The sequence below is a fragment of the Octopus bimaculoides genome, chromosome 5, assembly GCF_001194135.2.
Source record: "Octopus bimaculoides isolate UCB-OBI-ISO-001 chromosome 5, ASM119413v2, whole genome shotgun sequence".
Lineage (NCBI taxonomy): Eukaryota > Metazoa > Mollusca > Cephalopoda > Octopoda > Octopodidae > Octopus > Octopus bimaculoides.
This window is the reverse complement of record NC_068985.1, coordinates 122,289,542-122,309,413: the sequence shown is the minus strand read 5'-3', so window position 1 is coordinate 122,309,413 and position 19,872 is coordinate 122,289,542. Positions and strand designations below refer to the sequence as shown.

Below are 19,872 nucleotides of genomic sequence, written 5' to 3'. Positions count from 1 at the left end.
TTTATAATGAAATACTCAAATTTGAGGATGTTTTTAAAATGATAAAAAATTTTCAAATATATCTATATATAGATATATATATATATATATATATATATATATGTATGTATGTATCAATTGAATATGTTATGTCCCAGCATGCTATGTAATAAAGGTACGCCATATTGAAAGTGGCGGAAGTGCAGCATGTTTTTCATTTGACCACAGATAACACTCAACCGGAAACGGAAGTGTAAAAGCATGTGCGCAAAGCCGATTGGTAAATCAAGAGATGCGCATCTCTTTGTTGACTGATGAATGGACACACAGACAGACAATTCCTCTTACTACTACTACTACTATTACAGCTCTCTTTGGATCTATCTATTACTCTTTCCTTCTTTCTCTCTTTTTATTATTTATTGAAAACACTGTCACTACTACTCATTCGAAAAATATCTTTTTTTTCTTAACAAGTACATACCATGTTTCCTCCTCCCCTCCTGCATTGGCGTTGTTTCTTCCTCTTCTTTTTCTTCCTTACTAAGTGACCTTACTACTGTGGTAGGAGGGAGCGAATACCTCCTACTCCGTCAGCCGGTCACTACTACTGTTACCACTACTCCAACAACGTCCATCTACTACTGTTATCTCTTAACCGACACTCGTTTATTTTTCTCCCATCTTTTTTTTTTGATAAAGTGTCATAACGTAACTGCCACTCTCACCACAGTTTTTACTAGCAGCCCTCCTACCTCGCTTGCTACAACTTCTCCTACCACCGCTCTGATCAGTACTCCCACTGCCAATGTCTGGTGCCAGTAGTCCTACCATTGTGATACTAGGCAGCACCAGCACACACCGACTACTACTACCAATATCTCTAACAGGGTGGTGGTAGGACAGTGTTGTGTCGGGGGGGTGGTTAGCTTCCCCTGCCACTCTAGGAAACGGATTGCAAGAAGAACATCAGCTGAGTTAGCTTAAAGCCCCTCACTGTATAGTGTATCCTGTGTTTTAGGGAGATCTTTACTACCCCCGTTGTCTCAATCTGTAGTGAGTATAGGTGGGAGGAGTCCTGGCTTCGCAAGGCTCTGTGTGTGTGCCCGGCCTGGCCACAGTCAGCCCCGTGCGGGTCAACAGCAGGCCGTGCCCACCAAGGTCCGGCCGACATGAGCAGCGACAGCAGGCCAATCAGCAATACCAATCACACCGGGGACAACACCACAAAGCCCCTAAAATGAACGTGAATGGCTGCCCGCATCTCAGTGCTTTCAAATCAGCCAAGGGAACCGAACCATTCCGGATAATCCATGCTTACTTCATTGCCTGTTCGTCAGCTGATGCCCGAAGAATCAAGGTATGTACAAATATCTCGGTAATATGGTCTAATGACTATATTTCTACCACTGTCTCATCACAACTATCCACTGCTATACTTGATCATGTCCCCTTCTGCATACATTTCTAAAGGGTTTCCGCAAACTATGTTCTAGTCGCCTTATCCGGATGTTGTTGTCTCCCTGATCTAGGGAAGCCGCTGTCTCTGTTAAAACTTCATATTGACATTCAAACATTTCTTTCTTCCTAGCTTGATTTACACTATATACGCATTTATACATACATCATAATATACAAATATATCCGTATGAACATATACATATGTGGGTAGTCATATTTCTTGGTTATTAACTTTGTTCTTTAAATTATTGTCATGCATCATTTCACTTCCTATAATTTGACAAATATTTACGTGTTTTTCCCTTTTGTGTGTAAATAGATAACAATTTGTCTTTGAAATCGTAGAATTTTTACAGATTTCGTCACAGACTGCGATTTTGTTGTGTGCGTGAGTATATATATATATATATATATATATATATATATATATATATATATAGGGATTGACAGTAACCTGCTTCTCCATATATATATATATATATATATCAGCCTGTGTGTACCAATAATTTGTATTATCTCACATAAATCGCTTTGAAATCTATTATATTTCACACATATTTTGATTGTTTCTCGTGAATCGAAGTAATATATATATATATTGTGTGTGTAGTTTATTGTATTGAGTGCCTATATTTTAGGATTGTTTACACTATTGTGTATATTTCCTTTTATATATGTGTGCGTATGATTATATATATTGTAGTAAATTTATTTAAAGGGGATCGCTTTCTGCATTGTCATCTAAAGGCCAAAGTTTCCTGTCGCTGTCTGTAGTTTTATTTATTATACTTCATAAAATATTTATTGTGGGAACACCTGAGAAGTAAGTATAAAGGGGATATACAAAGACGGCAGATTTGATTAAAATCCGAAGGAAATGAAAAAGGAAAACGATGTATAGTGTGTGTATGTATATATATGTATATATATATATATACATACACACAAAGAAAAACATACTATATGTTAAAGGATAGCATCCACGTGACTATGTCTTGTAGATATATAAACATCAATGAAATGATATATATATACATACATATATATATTTAGAGAGAGAGAGAGACGAAGACACACACACACACACACGTGTGTGTGTGCGTGTGTCATTATTTTGCTATCTGTAGAAAAAGTAAATAAATTGATAACAAAATAAACAATGCCCTTTTCTTCGTACTTCAGAAATAAAATTATGTGGAAGGTGATTAGTTAATAACAAAGTAGAAAATATTTTTCCGTTTGTCATAATATTACATGTGTGTGCCTGTAATATAATAAAATTATATATACATATGTACATATATATATATATATATATATATATAATTACTGTACCAGTGGTACTTTTTAACTTCAAATGCCCCCCACTCATTCCTCTACTCCCTATACTAGTTATCTTTGTCTTGTGTCGCAAGACTTCCTTTATTGATTACAAGTAAACAATGACATTTAGTTTTATTTACTATATATATATATATATATATATATATATGTATGATGTATATATAACTTGTTAGTATAATAATTATAATAGTAATTTCTGGTAACTGATTTTTAAAAAAAATATCAATTCAATTACAAAAGAGAAGAAATGTATATATCGTGATACGATACTAGTTGAAACGAATTTCTTGGGTTTTTGGCTGCAATATCTTTAGTTGTTACTCTACGGAGGAGATACAGCTCATCTTTCAGATCTTCTTTCTTTAATTGAGAAAAAAATTTTTTCTCTTTCAACTGAATAGATTATAAAATTTGAGTTATTTTTATTTTAAAAAAAACAATAAAAGACTGGTTTCTCTGTCTCAAAACAAAGTATATTAACGTTATGTATTTTTATTGACACATTTTGGACGAAGTTCTGTTTATTTCAAACATTCCATACATCACTACAGCATCCATTTTCACGTTGCTGAAGGGTCAAATATATTCAAAGCTTGACTGTGGATGGAACTTCAGATACTGACAGACGAGACGGTTACGCTTGATATAATCAAGATTATTTATTTTGTTTTGTACTTTTTTGTTGTTGTTCGTAGATAGTCGAGAAACTCGACCTGTTTAGGGAAAGTGGCAAATACAGGATGTTATGACGTTTGTTTTCTGTTTGGTCGCAATTGCTATGAAACTCTTCCAACAAGGAGTTTGAAACCGGATCGCTCACACACGTTCATAGAAAACTCCCTTAACGTCGCACCACATTTCACCAGTGATATTAGTAACACTAACGAAGGAATTATCAGAGATGTATTATTGATATACATCCTAATTGACAATTGCCGTAGTAGTGTGTGCATTCAGCTATAAATTCTTTAGAGAATTGCCTCTGCGATTCGGTTTCGATTCCTACTTGAAATCGTTTCACGCGGCTTATATTGCAGTATGTGTGGAAGGCTAGATCTATAGGCATACCGATGAACATCACAACTTCCAATCTCCTCATCTCCCTAAAATACCATGTTATAAATGCATTTTATGTGATTTACTTACGCATATATAATTAATGTGTATATATTATTTTATATTATGTAATATAATTTATATTTAATATATGTGATATCAAATTATTTAAAATCAATAATAATAATAATAATAATGATTTCTGATTAAAAAAAAAAATAATAAAACTACGTCAGATCGGTGTGGATAAAGGTCTACAACAAGAAAAATAACGAATGGTAATGAGTCAACAATTAGTACTAGGTCTGTCTCCGTCGTTTAGGTCAAATGTCAAACAACAGTTCATTTTTTCGATTTCTCTTTCTAATCATTTGACGACCATTTTATTCAGGTGTATTTGAAATTTTAAAATATTGCTATGCTTCTTTTATATAAATGCTTTGTTGTCTTCACTGGTCATGTCGGGAAATAAGGATTCGCTCGTAATGTAGTTGCTGAGAATAAGACTCGAGGTTTGACTGTAGAGAAAGTGTTGGCTTACAAAGAATGCTCTGTTGACATACTGTATGGGAAGATCGGCGATGCAGAGATTTCAGTGTGGAAGGAGAGTATGTTTGTAAAATCACACAGACTGTGGATTTATAGGTAGATAAGCCTAGTGTTTGGAAGGACATTGACTTACTCAAGTTGACTTGTTTGACTTGAACGTAATCTCGGTGTGTGTGACTAAGAACCCCTCGTTCTTGAGCTAGAGCTATATGTAAACATAGGTAAGGTTTCTCTGCTTGTCTAGGTTCTGCTGCTTTTTAAACTCTATGTAATAACAACCGTTATACCAAGAGGTTTCCGTTAATCGAGAACCAAAATTCGTACCCGGCGTCGATTCTCCGAATTTAATTTCATTTCATTTAACTAATTAATTTGCATCTATTGAGAAAGACATAAACATCATCCAATTAACTATTTTCCATGCTGTTTGTCTTCTGGAGAGATCTCTTTATTATACATAGGAAGCTGTATTTTTTTTTCTTTTCTCGTGTCGTTTCATCTCACACACGACAAAAATGTCTCGGCAAATGCATGACCATCACAGGCGCTTCCCACCTGCAATATAACAAAGATGGAAAACATTATTCGAGAATAGGTTAAAAGTAACAAATGCCGAAACATTTTTTAAAATCAAATCTTTTTTTTATATATCTAATATTATTTCATGCTAACATATTTTCCCTACATCAGAAAACCTAAGTTTAATGCACAGTATAAGGATCGATGCAGACAGCATTTGTCAAAATTTCCATTTTCTAATCTCATGGCGTGATTTGTTTTGCTAAAAATTGTCAGCCTACCTAAGGTACACATTTTGAGGCAGTACAGAGGTGATGATGATCAGCACCATTCTAAAGGAATATGATGTGCTAACAGGAGCAAAATCAGCCCAAACAAGTTGGTAGACTTGTAGCTTGACACAGGAAGTTAATTCCATGCTGCCAACTAGTGCTGTGGGATGCTGGAGTGACAAACTGGTTAATTTACTTGGGATCTAGTTTGATTTGGAACTCCAGATAGATAGAAGCTGGAATTAGGTTATAAACAAAATGGCTAATCTCATGCTAAAATAAGCTGAGAGGAAACTATTCCTGAAATGTTGAGTAAAGAGATCAAATGGCAGGTCTGTTGGCTTTCATCCTGGAGATATTGGTAGCTTCCAGAAATCCCTAGTCTAGCAGTGCTAGCGAGGGACATTGCTAGTTTAAAAACAAACTCTACAGGCATGGAAGTACCAACATCCAGTCATGCCTGAGATGCTAAATCTATTATAAGGATCACCCTGAAGCTTCCTTTTGATTGAGAAGAGCAGGCAGTCTTACCTCTGTCTGGTGGTTATAGCAAAACTGGTTGTGATGGACACAACTGTAAGACCTGAAGATAGGTTCTTTCTTCTTCAGCCAAGCCTTCATCTACTTTTTGCATGTCCTTCTTGTGGAAGAGTGAGTAAGAGTGGCAGGAATGGCCCAAGTGGATAAATTTACTGCTAGTGTATGCCTCTAGGCTAGAGAATACAACTGGTAAAGGGCATTTGTTCTTGAAAGTGAAGTCATCCTGAATCTGTAGGGTTTCTTTGATTGACTGAAGGTAATTGTCCCTCCTGAACAAGACCATTTCCTTGTTGCAGTTACTACTTTCGTTTTTGTTTTATTTTATCTAAATCCATCAGTTTTTTTATCCTTCTCATCATATTACTGTCTCCAATGTTAAAGGGCTTAACTATAATAAAAGATTATTATTATTATTAATCCATACTATCATAAATAAGATACCTTGGAAGTCTTGTTTGATATTGTTGGAGCATTTTGTCTTTAATAATTAAATGTTATCTTACTTTACTATTCTCAAACTGACTCAGACAAGAAACAGAAGATTGGAAGACATTGTCACAGTCAGGTATTGTCATTTTTATCTTTACCTTTCTCTTCTCCATATTGCTATTATTGACAGAGAAAAATTTCAATTTTTATCTTACAGGCTGAGAAGTGTCTCTGTCATACCTGCCATCAAGGCTCTGTAAGGCTCCATGCTTGTTTAGAGTGTGTCTTTTTTGGCTGCTTCCAGGCAAAACACATCCATGACCATGCAAAAAACAAAAGTCATAACCTAGGTAACATTCTGAAATTTTTTATTAATGCTATTTTATTGTATATATTTCTTTAACATTCAACTGAGCTTTCTCTTTAAAGAAGTTGCTATTGGAAACTGGAAACTTTTTTTTCATACTGTTTACAGAATGGATGAAAGTTGGTTGATTTTAGTCAGGTAAGTAGAGTGGTATTGTTGATTCTGAAATCTTGATATCAGCACCATTGGTCCAGTACCTTAATGAATCAGTGGTTGTACCTCTCACTCAATTGTAATTTAAAATTCCAGTGTCCTCATTTCTTTTGTTTAACAATTGTTTCCAGAACAACAACAAATATATCACCTCGTGTCACATTCATTCATTCATTCATTTATTAAGTTACAAATGTCAGACAATTTTAATTATCTGGTTTCATTTTGTTAGTTTAAATTTGCAATACAGGTGTCAGAAAACTTTCAACTCGCTGGCCATTGACTGCTTAAATTTTGGATAACAGGTTTACAAGTCAAGGAGGGGGGGGGGGAATCCCACTCATTTCTCTGCTTCTGATTAAATTTATTGTTGACATTGTTGTTGTAAAGGTGATAAAGTTTCAACTTCTCAGTTGAACTTTGTTTATATCCCTTGAGTAAGGCACTGTTTCATCCTTTCTCACCTTTCTGTGTCTTAACCCAATTCATTTCAATCTTCATTGAACCATTTACTTTTGTTTATTTTGATCTTTGGAATGTTTTGAGCAAGGTTTTTGTTGGCTCAGAGACAATATGATTACTCATTGTATTACACTGTACAGTGTAGCATGGTGTCAACAAATTAGACTGATGCATAACTTGGATACTTTGCCTATTATTTTTTTTTTTTCCTTTTGACTTTAAATGTTATTGTTTTGTTGACTAAAAAGGGGGATCTATCCTTTGATTTTATATAGAAATAACTGAATGACTCTAACTGTTATCATTCTCTATTTTCAGCTGTAGACCTTTCCTATGGAGCTGTCTATTGTACCCCTTGTGGGGACTATGTTTATGATAAAGAATTAGAAGACTTAGCCAAAGATCAGATCAGGAGATCAGCTTGTTCACTAGGTAAACATTTTCACTCAGTATTTTTCTCATACACACACACACACATGTATGTATACTGTCAAATCTACATCATGGATCTCTTTGATAGCCTCTCATCTCTTTTAATAACCATTCCACAGCCCCTCATCACTCATCCCACTCACACCTCTCTCTTATCAAACATCACTGTCAGTCACATGTCTATCACTCATACTGCTGTTACCTGTGTTCCTAACACCTTACCTTTATCTCTTGTGCGCCTATTGCTTATCCCTCAATTTCACCCAGCCCTTTTCTCTCTGTTCATCATACAATGCCTCCAGTTTAACTAAGGATGCCACTGCATTTATCCGACCCTTTCACCAACACTCCATCTCCTCTTTCATTTTTGCTAGTCTTGTTCCCATAGCCATCTTAAGGCACATGCTTAAGAGACTTCATCAAGTATGCATGCACTCCATACATTCCACCTTACACTCCCTCATTGACCCTCAACATTTATTCATCTTTTACTACCCATCATTACCCTCACCCCTATCTTTAGTGTTGGTGCCATAATAAAATGTAGTCAGTGCGTTTTGTTAAGAGTGGTATCAAAAGGACCTCTTTAGTTTTGTTGGAGATGGAACGATCTCCCTAATACTGGTGCCACAAAAAAATACTTGCAGTACACTCATTAATGTGTTTGTTGTTAAGAAGGGCATGTAACTATAGAAAGCAAAGCAAAAATGAAACTTAAAAGTGAGGTATCTGTTCCTCTGACTCATCAGCATAGTAACAACCAATCCAATCCTTACCAGCATGAAAAGCAAACATAAAATAATGATGATCATAATGATATACACACACACACACACATGCACATACTCTATATCAACTATCCATCTTATCTCTTTGAGTCTGTGCATTCCTAATCTTTTGGAAGTGGATATTAACAATGATGTAGACTTTGACTGTTGTGCAATTCAACAATTTTGTTCTTAATTCTTTAGAGTTCATGACTCAAGTCTTTACAGTGGCTATTTATTTCCTATAGGAAGAAATAAATTCAAAAGCTGTTTCCTCTGCTTGCTGTGGATTAATTCATTGAAAAGACAAGTCGTACTGTAAGAATCAAATTATTGCAGTCACCAAACAATTTCTTCTGGCTCTACATTCTGAGTTCAAATACCTTACCTTTCTTCTTTTTAGGATCAATAGAATAAGTACCAGTTGTGCACTGGAATCAATGTAACTGACTCACCCTCACCCCACCAAAGTTTTCAGACCATGTGCCTATGGTATAAAGGATTATTATTATGATAAGCACTTTACTATATGATTCTGCAAAAGCATATTGCCTGATAATGTATATTTGTATTTTGATAACATTTAGATTGTATGTGTGATGTTTTATGAGTTCAAATACCAACTGGGTTGACATTACATTTCATCATTTTTATGAAGGTAAAGTATTATAAAAATATTAACAATTATATGCTGGTATTGTTGATTCACTCAACTGTGCACCTCTTTTTGTACAATATTAATCCCTTTATCTAATAAAAAAAAAAACATTCTTTTTAGATTCAAAAGTAACTAAAATTTATCATTTCAGGAATCAAAGAACAATTTTCACCGTGGGAACCTGACCAATGTGAAGTGGATTTACTTTCCAAAAATAGAAAAAGGCTAAAAGTAGAAGACAACTCTACTATTGGTAAGTTGAAAGGTTAATTTTTTTCCCTTTTCTTTCAAAATTTAAACCTTTGCATTCATCATTTTCTTTCACACTTTTGTCCATCTTCATCCTTTCTTTGATTTGACCTTCCTCACCTTGCTCCTTCTCTCTCTCTCTCTCTCTCTCTCTCTTCTCCTTTTGTTTAATGAGTGAAGTTTATTTTTGTTTATTGCAATATTATGAGAGATTCAGCTAAGTAGTTTGATGGGGGGGGGATAGACTGCCAGCTGAAGGTTTGTTAGTTGATCTCCTGTCGCCAGCACTATACTGTGTCTGTGGCAAAGACACTTCAACTTTTAACCACCCTGATCCATTTAGTGGTAAAGAGGCGCCATATGGAGGTAGTTTCCTACTGTATAGGAAGCACAACAATTAATCACTGTTTCAGTAGATTGCAACGTTGAACTCAAATTTTCTCATGGCCAACAGAAAGCCTTTCTCTTGCATACCTTTCCTTGAATAAGAACTCAAAGATAAAGTCTTCACTGTTTTCCCCCAAGACATAATAGTTACAGAATTTTATTGCATTAATACTCTTGAGAGAAAAACTTAAATGTCATAATTTTCTGTTTTCTCTCTTACCACATCACATGAAGGAAAAAACTCTTCAGTCCATACTTAGCTCTTTCATTGAGGAGCAGTGGATGATACCTGACCACATTATTCTGTTATTGTAGTCATGTGTCTTAATCAGTTCTAAAGAAAAAAAATTCTTTTATAGATGCTGTGTACTGGTGTGATTTCTGTAATAAGTAATAAAATTCATGATTGTTGGTCGACTGCTACTGGTTTCAAGATGTTTGCCTACCCTTTGCCAATGACAGCTGAGTGTCAGAAACTAATTTAAGACATAGACCCGATTGGAGAAGTTAATTAAAACCGCAAGGTAAATGCAAAGAAGCTACAAGTATTTCCACAACTTGTAGGTAGGCTACATTATTAGTGATTACCAACTTCATAGGTTATGGAATGTGTTTTTTCTTTTGCTTTTACTGTTTGTTGTTGATGTTGATGATAATGATCCTTTTAAGATTTCCTTCTGTGGAATTTTTTTTATAGGTCTACGAGGTCTCATTAACCTGGGAAACACTTGTTTCATGAATTGTATTGTCCAAGCCCTGACGCACACACCAATTTTAAGGGACTTTTTTCTAGCTGATCAGCACGTCTGTCAAATGGATAGTGAAGCTCAAAAATGTCTGGTGTGTGAAATGTCTCGTCTTTTCCAGGAGGTAATGGTTTATTTTGCTAATCCATTAACTCGACAGCTGCAGCTTTCAAATACTGACGTTGACATTGTGATGTTTTTGGAAGAAGATAATTTCTTTTATTCTACTATAAAGCTGTACAATAGGTAGTATAAAACTGGCAAGTTAATCTACAACTAAACATTTTCTCATTTACAAGTTATTTAACTCTGTTGATTACGTCCCTTCCTTTCAGTATTTTAATCAAATATACATAGCTTAAAAAACAATCACCCATTCCTTTCTTTTCTTTTTCGTTTTTTTATGCAAAGCCCATAACTGAGGTCAGATCCTATGGGAAAACCTCTTCTCAATAGAAACATTAGAGCAATGGCTCCCAAGCTTATTTTGTTGTGGAACCCTTATACAGTTTTCCCTAAAACACAAAACTGTATGGAAATATATCATAAAAATAAAGTGTTTGTGATACTCTGTAAAAGAGTTTGGACACTCTGGACAACCACTGTTATTCTGACATTAAATGAAACAAAAAAATTGTTTGAGTTTGAAGGAATTTATCTGGATAAAAAGAAATTTTACTAATTTCTTATTTTGAAAATGGTGTAAATCGATTTTTTTTCATAAAATACATTTTTATTGAATTTTGTCAAGACACTTCCCTTATGTTGCAAAACTCCAGGATTTTTTCATGGAGTGCTGGGATTCAAAGGAGGTCATATGAAGAAACAGTGTCATAGAGGGCCCTATGCAACAAACATCCTTATTTATCAATTATGTTTTCTTTGATAAAAAAAAGTTGAGGGTAGAAGATTTTACCATGCTACAGGCATTGATTTGGAGGACATTACAAATGTCAACTAGAGACCAGCATTTAGTGTACACAGTCAATGTGTGTAAAATCGGATTACCAAGAAACCAGTATTTTGGGATTGTGGTGGTGTTAGTGGTATTAATGATGACTAGAGCAATACAGAATTGAACTAAGTGCATTACAGTTGACATTTAGCTTTATCTTACTTGATTCAGAATTCATGTTCTGCTTGGGATGTTTTAAAAGTACCAATACTCTTTCATTCCTTCATTCATTTTATGTTCATTTTCCTATGCTGGCATAAAAATGGTACTTATTTGAGACAGTATTTTATGATTGGTTACTTTTCCTATCTCCAACCCTTACAAGTAAAGGATTTTTATTCCATTTTCAAAGCAAGAACTGCATCAACAATGTATGCATGACAGCACCTTTTCTTTGCTCAGATGGCCTCATATAAAGAAAGCAAATGATGACATGCACAGATTATTACAAACACACACACACACACACACACGCTCGTGCATGATGGGCTTCCGTTTGGGTTCTGTTTTCTAATTCCACTTACAAGGTATTAGTCAGCCCGAGGCAATAGAAGAGGTAGGCTTTCTTAACCACACAGACATAACTGCACCTATTATACAGTACATATTAAGTATTAATTCACTTAGTTATTTCTTCCATACTATGTAAAAGTAGTTGTGGCTTTCCAAGCAGTAGTTTTATCTTTCTAAATTCTGTTTAAAGTCTACCATAATTTCCACATAGCCATTTACTCTGCTAGAAAAGAGACATATATACCCTCAAGTCAATTCATTCATTATAAATCATTTCTCCAAAATTGTAGCTTTGTAAAAAAAATATAGGATATCAGTGTTATGCTGAAGGCAAATTTGCTTTTATATGCTTTTTTTTTTCTTTAATACTGACATGAGTTTGAGGAAAACTTCATTGAGGCAGTATTCTGCAGTTGGATGCTCTTCCTGTCTATCAAGTAGGGTATTTTATTCTGCATTTTTATATGTTGAAATGCTGCAGGACATTTTGTTAAAGAATAACATAAACAATATCACTACTGCCTAAGATATGCAGACATACACACTTTCATACTATATATATATATCTATATCTATATATATATATATATATGTACATGTCTTTTGTTTTTATTTGGACTTACTGCCCACCTAGATTGGTTTGTAGAACATGACATTGCATTTGTGGCATGGTTTTAACAGCTGGATCCCTTTCCTAACACCAACCACTTTACAGAATGTACTTGAAGTATTTTATTGTGGTACCAATACTCAAAAAATTAATTGTCATGTCTTTGACTGGACTAAAAGATTCACTAAACCTTTTACTGTTTCTACTTGATCTGTAACCATTTAACAGCAACTACTTTACATACACAACAGGTGGTTTACATACACGTTTTCATTGTCATCATCCTTTAACATCCATTTTCCATGTTGACATGGGTTAGACAGTTCGACCAGAGTTGGCAAGCCAGAGAGCTGCACACTGAATTTCAGTATCATCATCATCATCATCATCGTTTAACGTCCGCTTGACATTGGTTAACCCAAGGGTATGATAGAAGACACTAGCTTAAAGTGTCTCATAACAAACTCAAATCTGAGACCCAATGGTTATGAAGTGAATTGTCTGGCCATGCAAGCCTGCCTGTGCTTAGAGCAATTCTCTGATAATTCCTCCTAGATTTACAAAACTAAGCTTATTTCAGATAATATTTAGAGTTTCCTAGTTTTGGCCCTCTTCTGGATGATGTCATAATTTAATATTGCCCACATTGAAATATCCTTCTTAATATTTTTTCCAGTATTTTAATTTATTCCTCAAATACTTATACCTAGTCCTGCCAATGTTGGTTTTTGCCTTTTGACCTTCTAGAAGCAATAAAATAAGCAACAGTTAGTCACTTTAAGATCAGTTAACCCTGCCCACAAAAACTGGCTGTGTGCTTTAGACAAAAGAAAGTATTGCCTTAAAACTAAAGATAATGTGATTTTAATTTCCTAATATCCTCAAGAATGGTATGATCATCACACAATCTGATAATCCTATGTAAGAAATTATTATTTTTTCACTTCAATTCATTGTATGTATTTTATCACTTGGTATGTTATCATTCAAATATATGGTACATGAGAAGTTATGACCAACATGAGATATGGAGTTATAGATGTAAAAGTCAAGTTTTAAAAGAGATAGAACATTTAACAAAACATGTCTTTTTATTGGACTATTATGGAGATAATGTTCTACAAAGAATATTATTAGGGTGATGGATTGGCAGAATTGTTACAGCACTGGAAAAAATGCCTTGCAGTATTTGTCCCAGCTCTTTACATTCTGAGTTTAAATCTCACTGAGGTCAATTTTTGCCTTTCATTCCTCTAGGGTCAATAAAATAAAGCACCGGACAAGTTCTGGAATCAGTGTAATAGATTAATCTGCCTCAAATTTCAGGCTTTGTTCCATTGCTAAAAACAATTATTAGGGTAGCAGATTGGCAAAATTGTTAGTGTCAGGGGGAAAAAATGCCTTGCAGTATTTTTTCCAGTTCTTTATGTTTTGAGTTCGAATCCTGTTAGGTCAACATTGCCTTTTATCCTTCGGGGGTTGATAAAATAGATACCAATTAACTACTACTGTTGATTTAATCTACTAGTCTCTCCCAAATTTCTAATCTTGTACCTATGTAAGAAATTACCTGTATTAAAGTTGTGGATAGCTGGAGTAACTAAACACTAAACAAAACATCACGTGCTTCCTTTTATATTCTAAATTACAATACTCCTAACTTTGATTTTGCTTTTCATCCTGATATGGTTGAGTAAAACACAGTCAAAATGTGTGGTCTTATGCCTATACACATTTTGACTCGTTTCAGCCATTGCATTGTGGCTGTGCTGAAGTAATGTCTTTAAATTATACAAATCACCCCCAGTACTTTTTTGCTGGACCATTAAGGTACAGGGACATAAACAAACAGCTCCAGTTGTCAAGTGGAGGAGTTGGGAAGGACAAAACACACACACACACAATTATATACAACAGGCTTCCACACATATTTCCAGCTACCAAATTCACTCACACGGCATTGGTCAGCCTGTGGCTTTAGTAGAAGACACTTGCCCAAGGTGTCACACATATAAACTACATGTTTCCAAAGTGAACTTCTTAACCAGACAGTTATGCTTGTGTCTACATTTGAAGCCATTATTATTTTATATGTTAGAAAGTATTGTAATAATAAATATTGCAAAAGATTATTATTCTAATTCCTTTGCTGTATTTCAGTTTTATTCTGGTAATCGTGCACCACACATCCCATACCGTCTGTTACATCTGGTGTGGACAAATGCTCGACATCTTGCTGGCTATGAGCAGCAAGATGCCCATGAATTCCTCATAGCCGCATTAGACGTCTTACATCGACACTGTAAAGGTAAACATGTACACCTTACTTTCATGCTTTTCTTGATTCTGTTATAACCTCTCAACATGTATATTTTTCATGAATCACTGTATGAGTCTGACTCGCAAAAACTTCATAAACAAATCAAATTTCCTCTTAACAGATGAACATATTATCTTAAATTATTTCATGATACTGGTGTGTATAAGTAACACATGCTGAAATGATCAAAGTAGATGTAACAAATATGTGTTAGAAACAATAAAAGTTTATTGATTTAAAGTATATACTATTTAATGATTATATTGAAAAGATGAAGTAGTAGTTGATGTGAATTAAATCAATGACTGTGTCACATATACACATTAGCGGCTCTTACTTTAAAGGTATCCATTAAAACTAAAAAAAATCCGGAATCCTACATCTCCAAGAAGCAAGTGTTGTTATTTTTGAAATCATTATCATTTTAGGAGAGTGGGGTGCATTACAGTATTTAATTTCATACATCTTCATTCTGAGATCAACTACCACTGGCATCAATTTGCACTTTCATCCCTCTGGGGGTTGATAATTTAAATGATAACTAAAATATCTGTAAACCTTAGACTGCTAAGTTGATGCATTGCTAAACAACCAGCTAAAAGTTGCTGGCTCATTCCCCATTCCCATCACTGTGTTGTGTGACCTTACTCCAGACTACATACTCCCTAATTAAGTGTTGAAGGTGGTATACTTCAGACTGGTAGCACAAAAGCTCATTGTCTCCCAGGGCTTAGTTCAGTTCCTCCTATAGAAAAAACTGCCTACAATATCCACCATCATATCGAAAAGACTTAGATTCTGTAGGAATCATAGTTTAGTAATTGTTATTTTATCCTTGTGACCAAGACAAGATCATACTTAGTTACAGTGTCTGTTTAATTATCTTAAATCCTTTCTCCCATAAACTTGTAACATTCTTATTCTTATTTACAGGAACCAATGGTATCTCTTATAACAATCCTCATCACTGCAACTGTATCATCGATCAAATATTTACGGGTGGTTTGCAGTCAGATGTTACATGTCAAGAGTGCAAGTATGTTCTCTAGATATCTTTTCTATATTAACAGTTATGCAAATACATGTTTGAACTGCACATCACTTGTATGAAGTATTGTTTTCAATAGTTAGATTATGTTCATTGAGAGTAAGTAATCAATGAAATACTGAGAGCATGTCATCTTCACATACCTATCGCCTGCTACTGCAAAATATTTTTGTTCATTATTTTGAAAAAAAGATGTTCATTTTTATTCAAAGTTTTAGTGAAAATATTACTGATGGACTTAACAAGAAATGCCAGAATTGTGAGAGCAACAAGCAGAATGCCTTGCAATATTTGTTCTTGCTCTTTGTGTTTTGAGTTCATTTGTGACAACATTCAGTAGCTCATGCTTTTCTCTTGGCCATCGAAGTGGCATGGAAGGGAAAGGCCTGCAGTATGGACAATGCTAGCCTGCTATAAAAGAAAAAAATGTGTCCAATTTTGCATCTTCAAGTGGAAACTTTTCAGGTAGTGACATGTTATCAACCTTGACCAATGCAGATCTTAGTTAACAAGAAGAAACCAGTTTTATTTGTAATTAATTGGTCTCAAATGCAATACATTAGTTTTTCAAGTGCTCAAGCAACTTGTGCCAATTGTTTCTGTTACACAAAGTTACTATTATTTTCTTAACCTTTGGTAATGTTGGCAGAGTTAATGGAATACTGGGTTAAATACATTATTAAATTACATATCTCTGTGTCCAAGATTCAAAACCGAATGGAGTTGTCTTTCATCCTTCTTGTTCATTAGAATTATTAACAGATACTTACTGGGATAGATTCAAGTAACTATGCTTCTCTCCTGCAAACTTGTGATCTTGTGTCAATGAGAAAAACCTTACTTATTTACTTAAGTTGGGTAGCAGTTTGTTTTTGTGCCAGGTAGAAGCACCACTGATGCTATATTTCTGGTAAGGCAACTTGAGGAGAAATACCGAGCCAAAGGTAAACCTCTGTACTTGGCTTTTGTTGACTAGGAGAAAGCTTTTGACAGAGAACCCAGATTCCTTATCTGGTGGTCAGTGCAGAAACTAAGGATAGACGAGTGGTTGGTGAGAGCTGTACAAGGGACGCTACCAGTAAGGTGAGGATAGGCAACCAGTACAGCAAAGAATTCAGGGTACAAGTAGGGGTTCACCAAGGATCAGTGCTCAGCTCCCCTCTTGTTCATCATAGACCTCCAGGCAATAACAGAGGAATTCAAGATAGGCTGCTCCTGGGAGCTCCTATATGCTGATGACCTTGTTCTTATAGTTGAATCACTACCTGAACCAGAGAAGAAGTTCAAGGTATGGAAGTAAGGTCTAGAATCAAAAGGCCTTAAAGGTTAACCTAGCAAAAACCATAGTCATAGTAAGTAGGAAAGCAGACAAATCACAAATCTCTTCAGGTAGATGGCCCTGCTCAATGTGTAGAAACTCCATAAGATGCACCCAATGTAAGCTTTGGACACATAAAAGGTGCAGCAACATCAGAGGAAGGGTAACAGAGAAACTAACTTTTGCATGTGAAAGGTGCACAGGTACAAAGAACACTGAAAATGTGCAGAAAATAGACTCCATCAACTGCCAGGGGAGCAAGCTAGAGCTAGTAGATAGCTTCCATTATCTAGATGACCAAGTTAGTAGTGAAGGTGGATGCTCCAAGAGCATAGCTGTGAGAATAAGATTAGGCTGAGCAAATTTCAGTGAGCTCCTACCCCTGCTTGCGACAAAGGGCCTCTCTCTCAGAGTGAAAGACAGATTGTTTGATGGCAGTGAAACATGGGCTATGACGGCCAAGGACATGTGTAGGCTTGAGAGAAATTAAACCAGTATGCTTTGCTGGATGTGCATGTTCAACAGAGTGTAAGCATCTTGTGAGAAAAGTTAAGCATAAGAGGAATCAGATGTGGTGTGCAAGAAAGACGACTGTGCCAGTATGGTTGTGTGATGCATATGGACAAGGACAGCAGTGTAAAGAAGTACTGATCTCTAACTGTGGAGGGAACCCGTGGTAGACCCAGGAAGACATGGTACGAAATCATGAAGCATGATCTTCGAACTTTGAGCCTCACAGAGGCAATGACTGGTGACTGAGACCTTTGGCGATGTGCTGTGCTTGAGAGGACCCATCAAGCCAAGTGCGTTCATGCTGGTGGCATGTAAAGAACATCTTTTGAACATTAGGCCTCACGGAGGCAAAGTGGGTGAGTTCCTTTCGAATGTTGGGCCTAATGGAGGCAATGACCAAGACCGTTGGCATTATGTCATACTTGAGAACAAGACTCATCAAGCCAAGCAAAATCGCAGTTGTGGCATATAAGAGCACCCATTACACTCTTGGAGTGGTTGGTGTTAGGAAGGACATCCAGCCATAGAAAACCATGCCAAATCCGACTGGAATCTGGTGCAGCGTGCCTGCCCTGTCAAACCATCCAACTCGTGCCAGCATGGACAACAGACGTTAAATGATGATTATTATTAAATGAATTGCAGTATTTAGGTTTGTTTCTCTACATTCTGAGTTCAAATCCCAATAAGATATCCACCCAAAACTAATGGCATCCTGGTTTCAGAATAGGTATGTCTTGTCATTTATGTCATAAGAAGCAACAAAAAGAGTTCATGACAGGAAGGTTATCCAGTTGTAAAACACTGCCTTAGAAAACTTGTCCAAGCCAGGGCAGCATGGAAAGTCAGGTATGTAATTAGTGGTAGATTTGTTTGTGTGATTAATAGTTTGTTTCAAACCATATGGTTCAGAGTTCAGTCCCACTGCATGATATATTGGTCTTGTGGATTCTATTATTGCCTTTGGTTGGCTCATGCCTTTTGAGTGAAATATGATTAGAAGAAACTGTCCTGAAACCTGTAATATCTGTGTGTATATCTTTCAATAAGAAAACTTATGAACTGATGCTTCTTGTGGTACTGTTCCCATCAGTTATACAAGCGATCTCTTATCACTCTTACCATTGTAGGACTAGTTGGCCCATTGTAAATCTGGAGTCAACAACACTTAGTTAACAAGAAAATTGGTTTCTTGCTATTAAGGCTTCATTGGTGAAGGTTGACCAGATATCTGCACTTGAAAAACTTTTCTCTCCAGGATACAAACCTGGGCCAAGTATTTTATGGCAGACTAGTAGTTGCTTATGCTGCAAGCTTTCCTTCCCTATGCCACCAGTGTTGTCGAAGAGAATGCCAAAAGTCACAAGTGAACTCCAAATACAAAGAGCTGAATAAGACATTTTATCCAATGTCTAACAATTTTGCCAATCCACTGATTGTTTTGTGGAGTAATGGAATAGAAGACACTGTTTTATTTTTGTGATTTGTCATGGTGCTTAACATTTCCAGAAGATATAAGCTTGTAGCAGCAGACATAATTGTTGATTCAGTTTCAAATTTCAAAAACACTCCTGGCTCTTATTCTTTGTTTCACGGAAATGCTAGTAATATACATTCTATTGGTATTTAACCCCTAATTAAAAAAAATATATTACTGTAGCTAAATATGTCATTTTTATTATTTTCTTTTTCTTTTCAGTAATGTTTCCACCACAATCGATCCTATCTGGGACATATCTTTAGATCTGGGCCCTGGACCTCCTTGCAGCATCCCAACTACAGCCCCAAGCAGTAATAACAATAATAACAGTAATAACAACAGTAACACCAACAACAATACTAACACCACAACAAGCACCACAAACACAACAACTAACACCACTTCTAGTTGCAGTTCAAACAATACCACTTCAAATAGCAACAATGGTTCAGCTAATTCTCCAAGTTCAAGTAAGTTTTAAATTTCATTTAGATTTTGAGTGCCAGTCTTGTATTAATTACTCTAATGATAATGTCTTGTTTGGGTTGGGCTGATCTATTGAGATCAGTTAGCCTGAGCTGAGCTGTTGAAATTAATTAATCTGGACTAGGCTGAGCCACTGAGATAAATTGGACTGAATTGAGCTGTTACTATTAGTTGGGCTGCGCTGGGCCATTAAGATCAATTGAACTGGACCTGAACTGCTGAAATTGATTTAATTGAAATCTGTTGGGCTGTTATGTTG

At 35.6% G+C, this 19,872-nt stretch overlaps 1 protein-coding gene across 2 annotated transcripts in view; it reads left to right on the top strand.

The window, feature by feature from the left end:
• Nucleotides 1-323: 323 nt before the first annotated feature.
• LOC106880935 (ubiquitin carboxyl-terminal hydrolase 22) overlaps nt 324-19,872 on the top strand; it is a 36,209-nt gene continuing 16,660 nt past the window's right edge. The window contains exons 1-8 of one of the 2 annotated variants that reach the window (XM_014931112.2): nt 324-1,339; nt 6,367-6,499; nt 7,450-7,563; nt 9,140-9,241; nt 10,322-10,494; nt 14,609-14,756; nt 15,702-15,804; nt 19,347-19,438. In XM_014931112.2, coding sequence (XP_014786598.1) covers nt 1,220-1,339; nt 6,367-6,499; nt 7,450-7,563; nt 9,140-9,241; nt 10,322-10,494; nt 14,609-14,756; nt 15,702-15,804; nt 19,347-19,438 — 985 coding nt within the window. In that variant the 5' untranslated portion in view covers nt 324-1,219. Of the gene's footprint in view, nt 1,340-6,366; nt 6,500-7,449; nt 7,564-9,139; nt 9,242-10,321; nt 10,495-14,608; nt 14,757-15,701; nt 15,805-19,346; nt 19,598-19,872 lie in introns of both variants that reach the window. The other variant, XM_014931111.2, reaches the window with a different exon arrangement.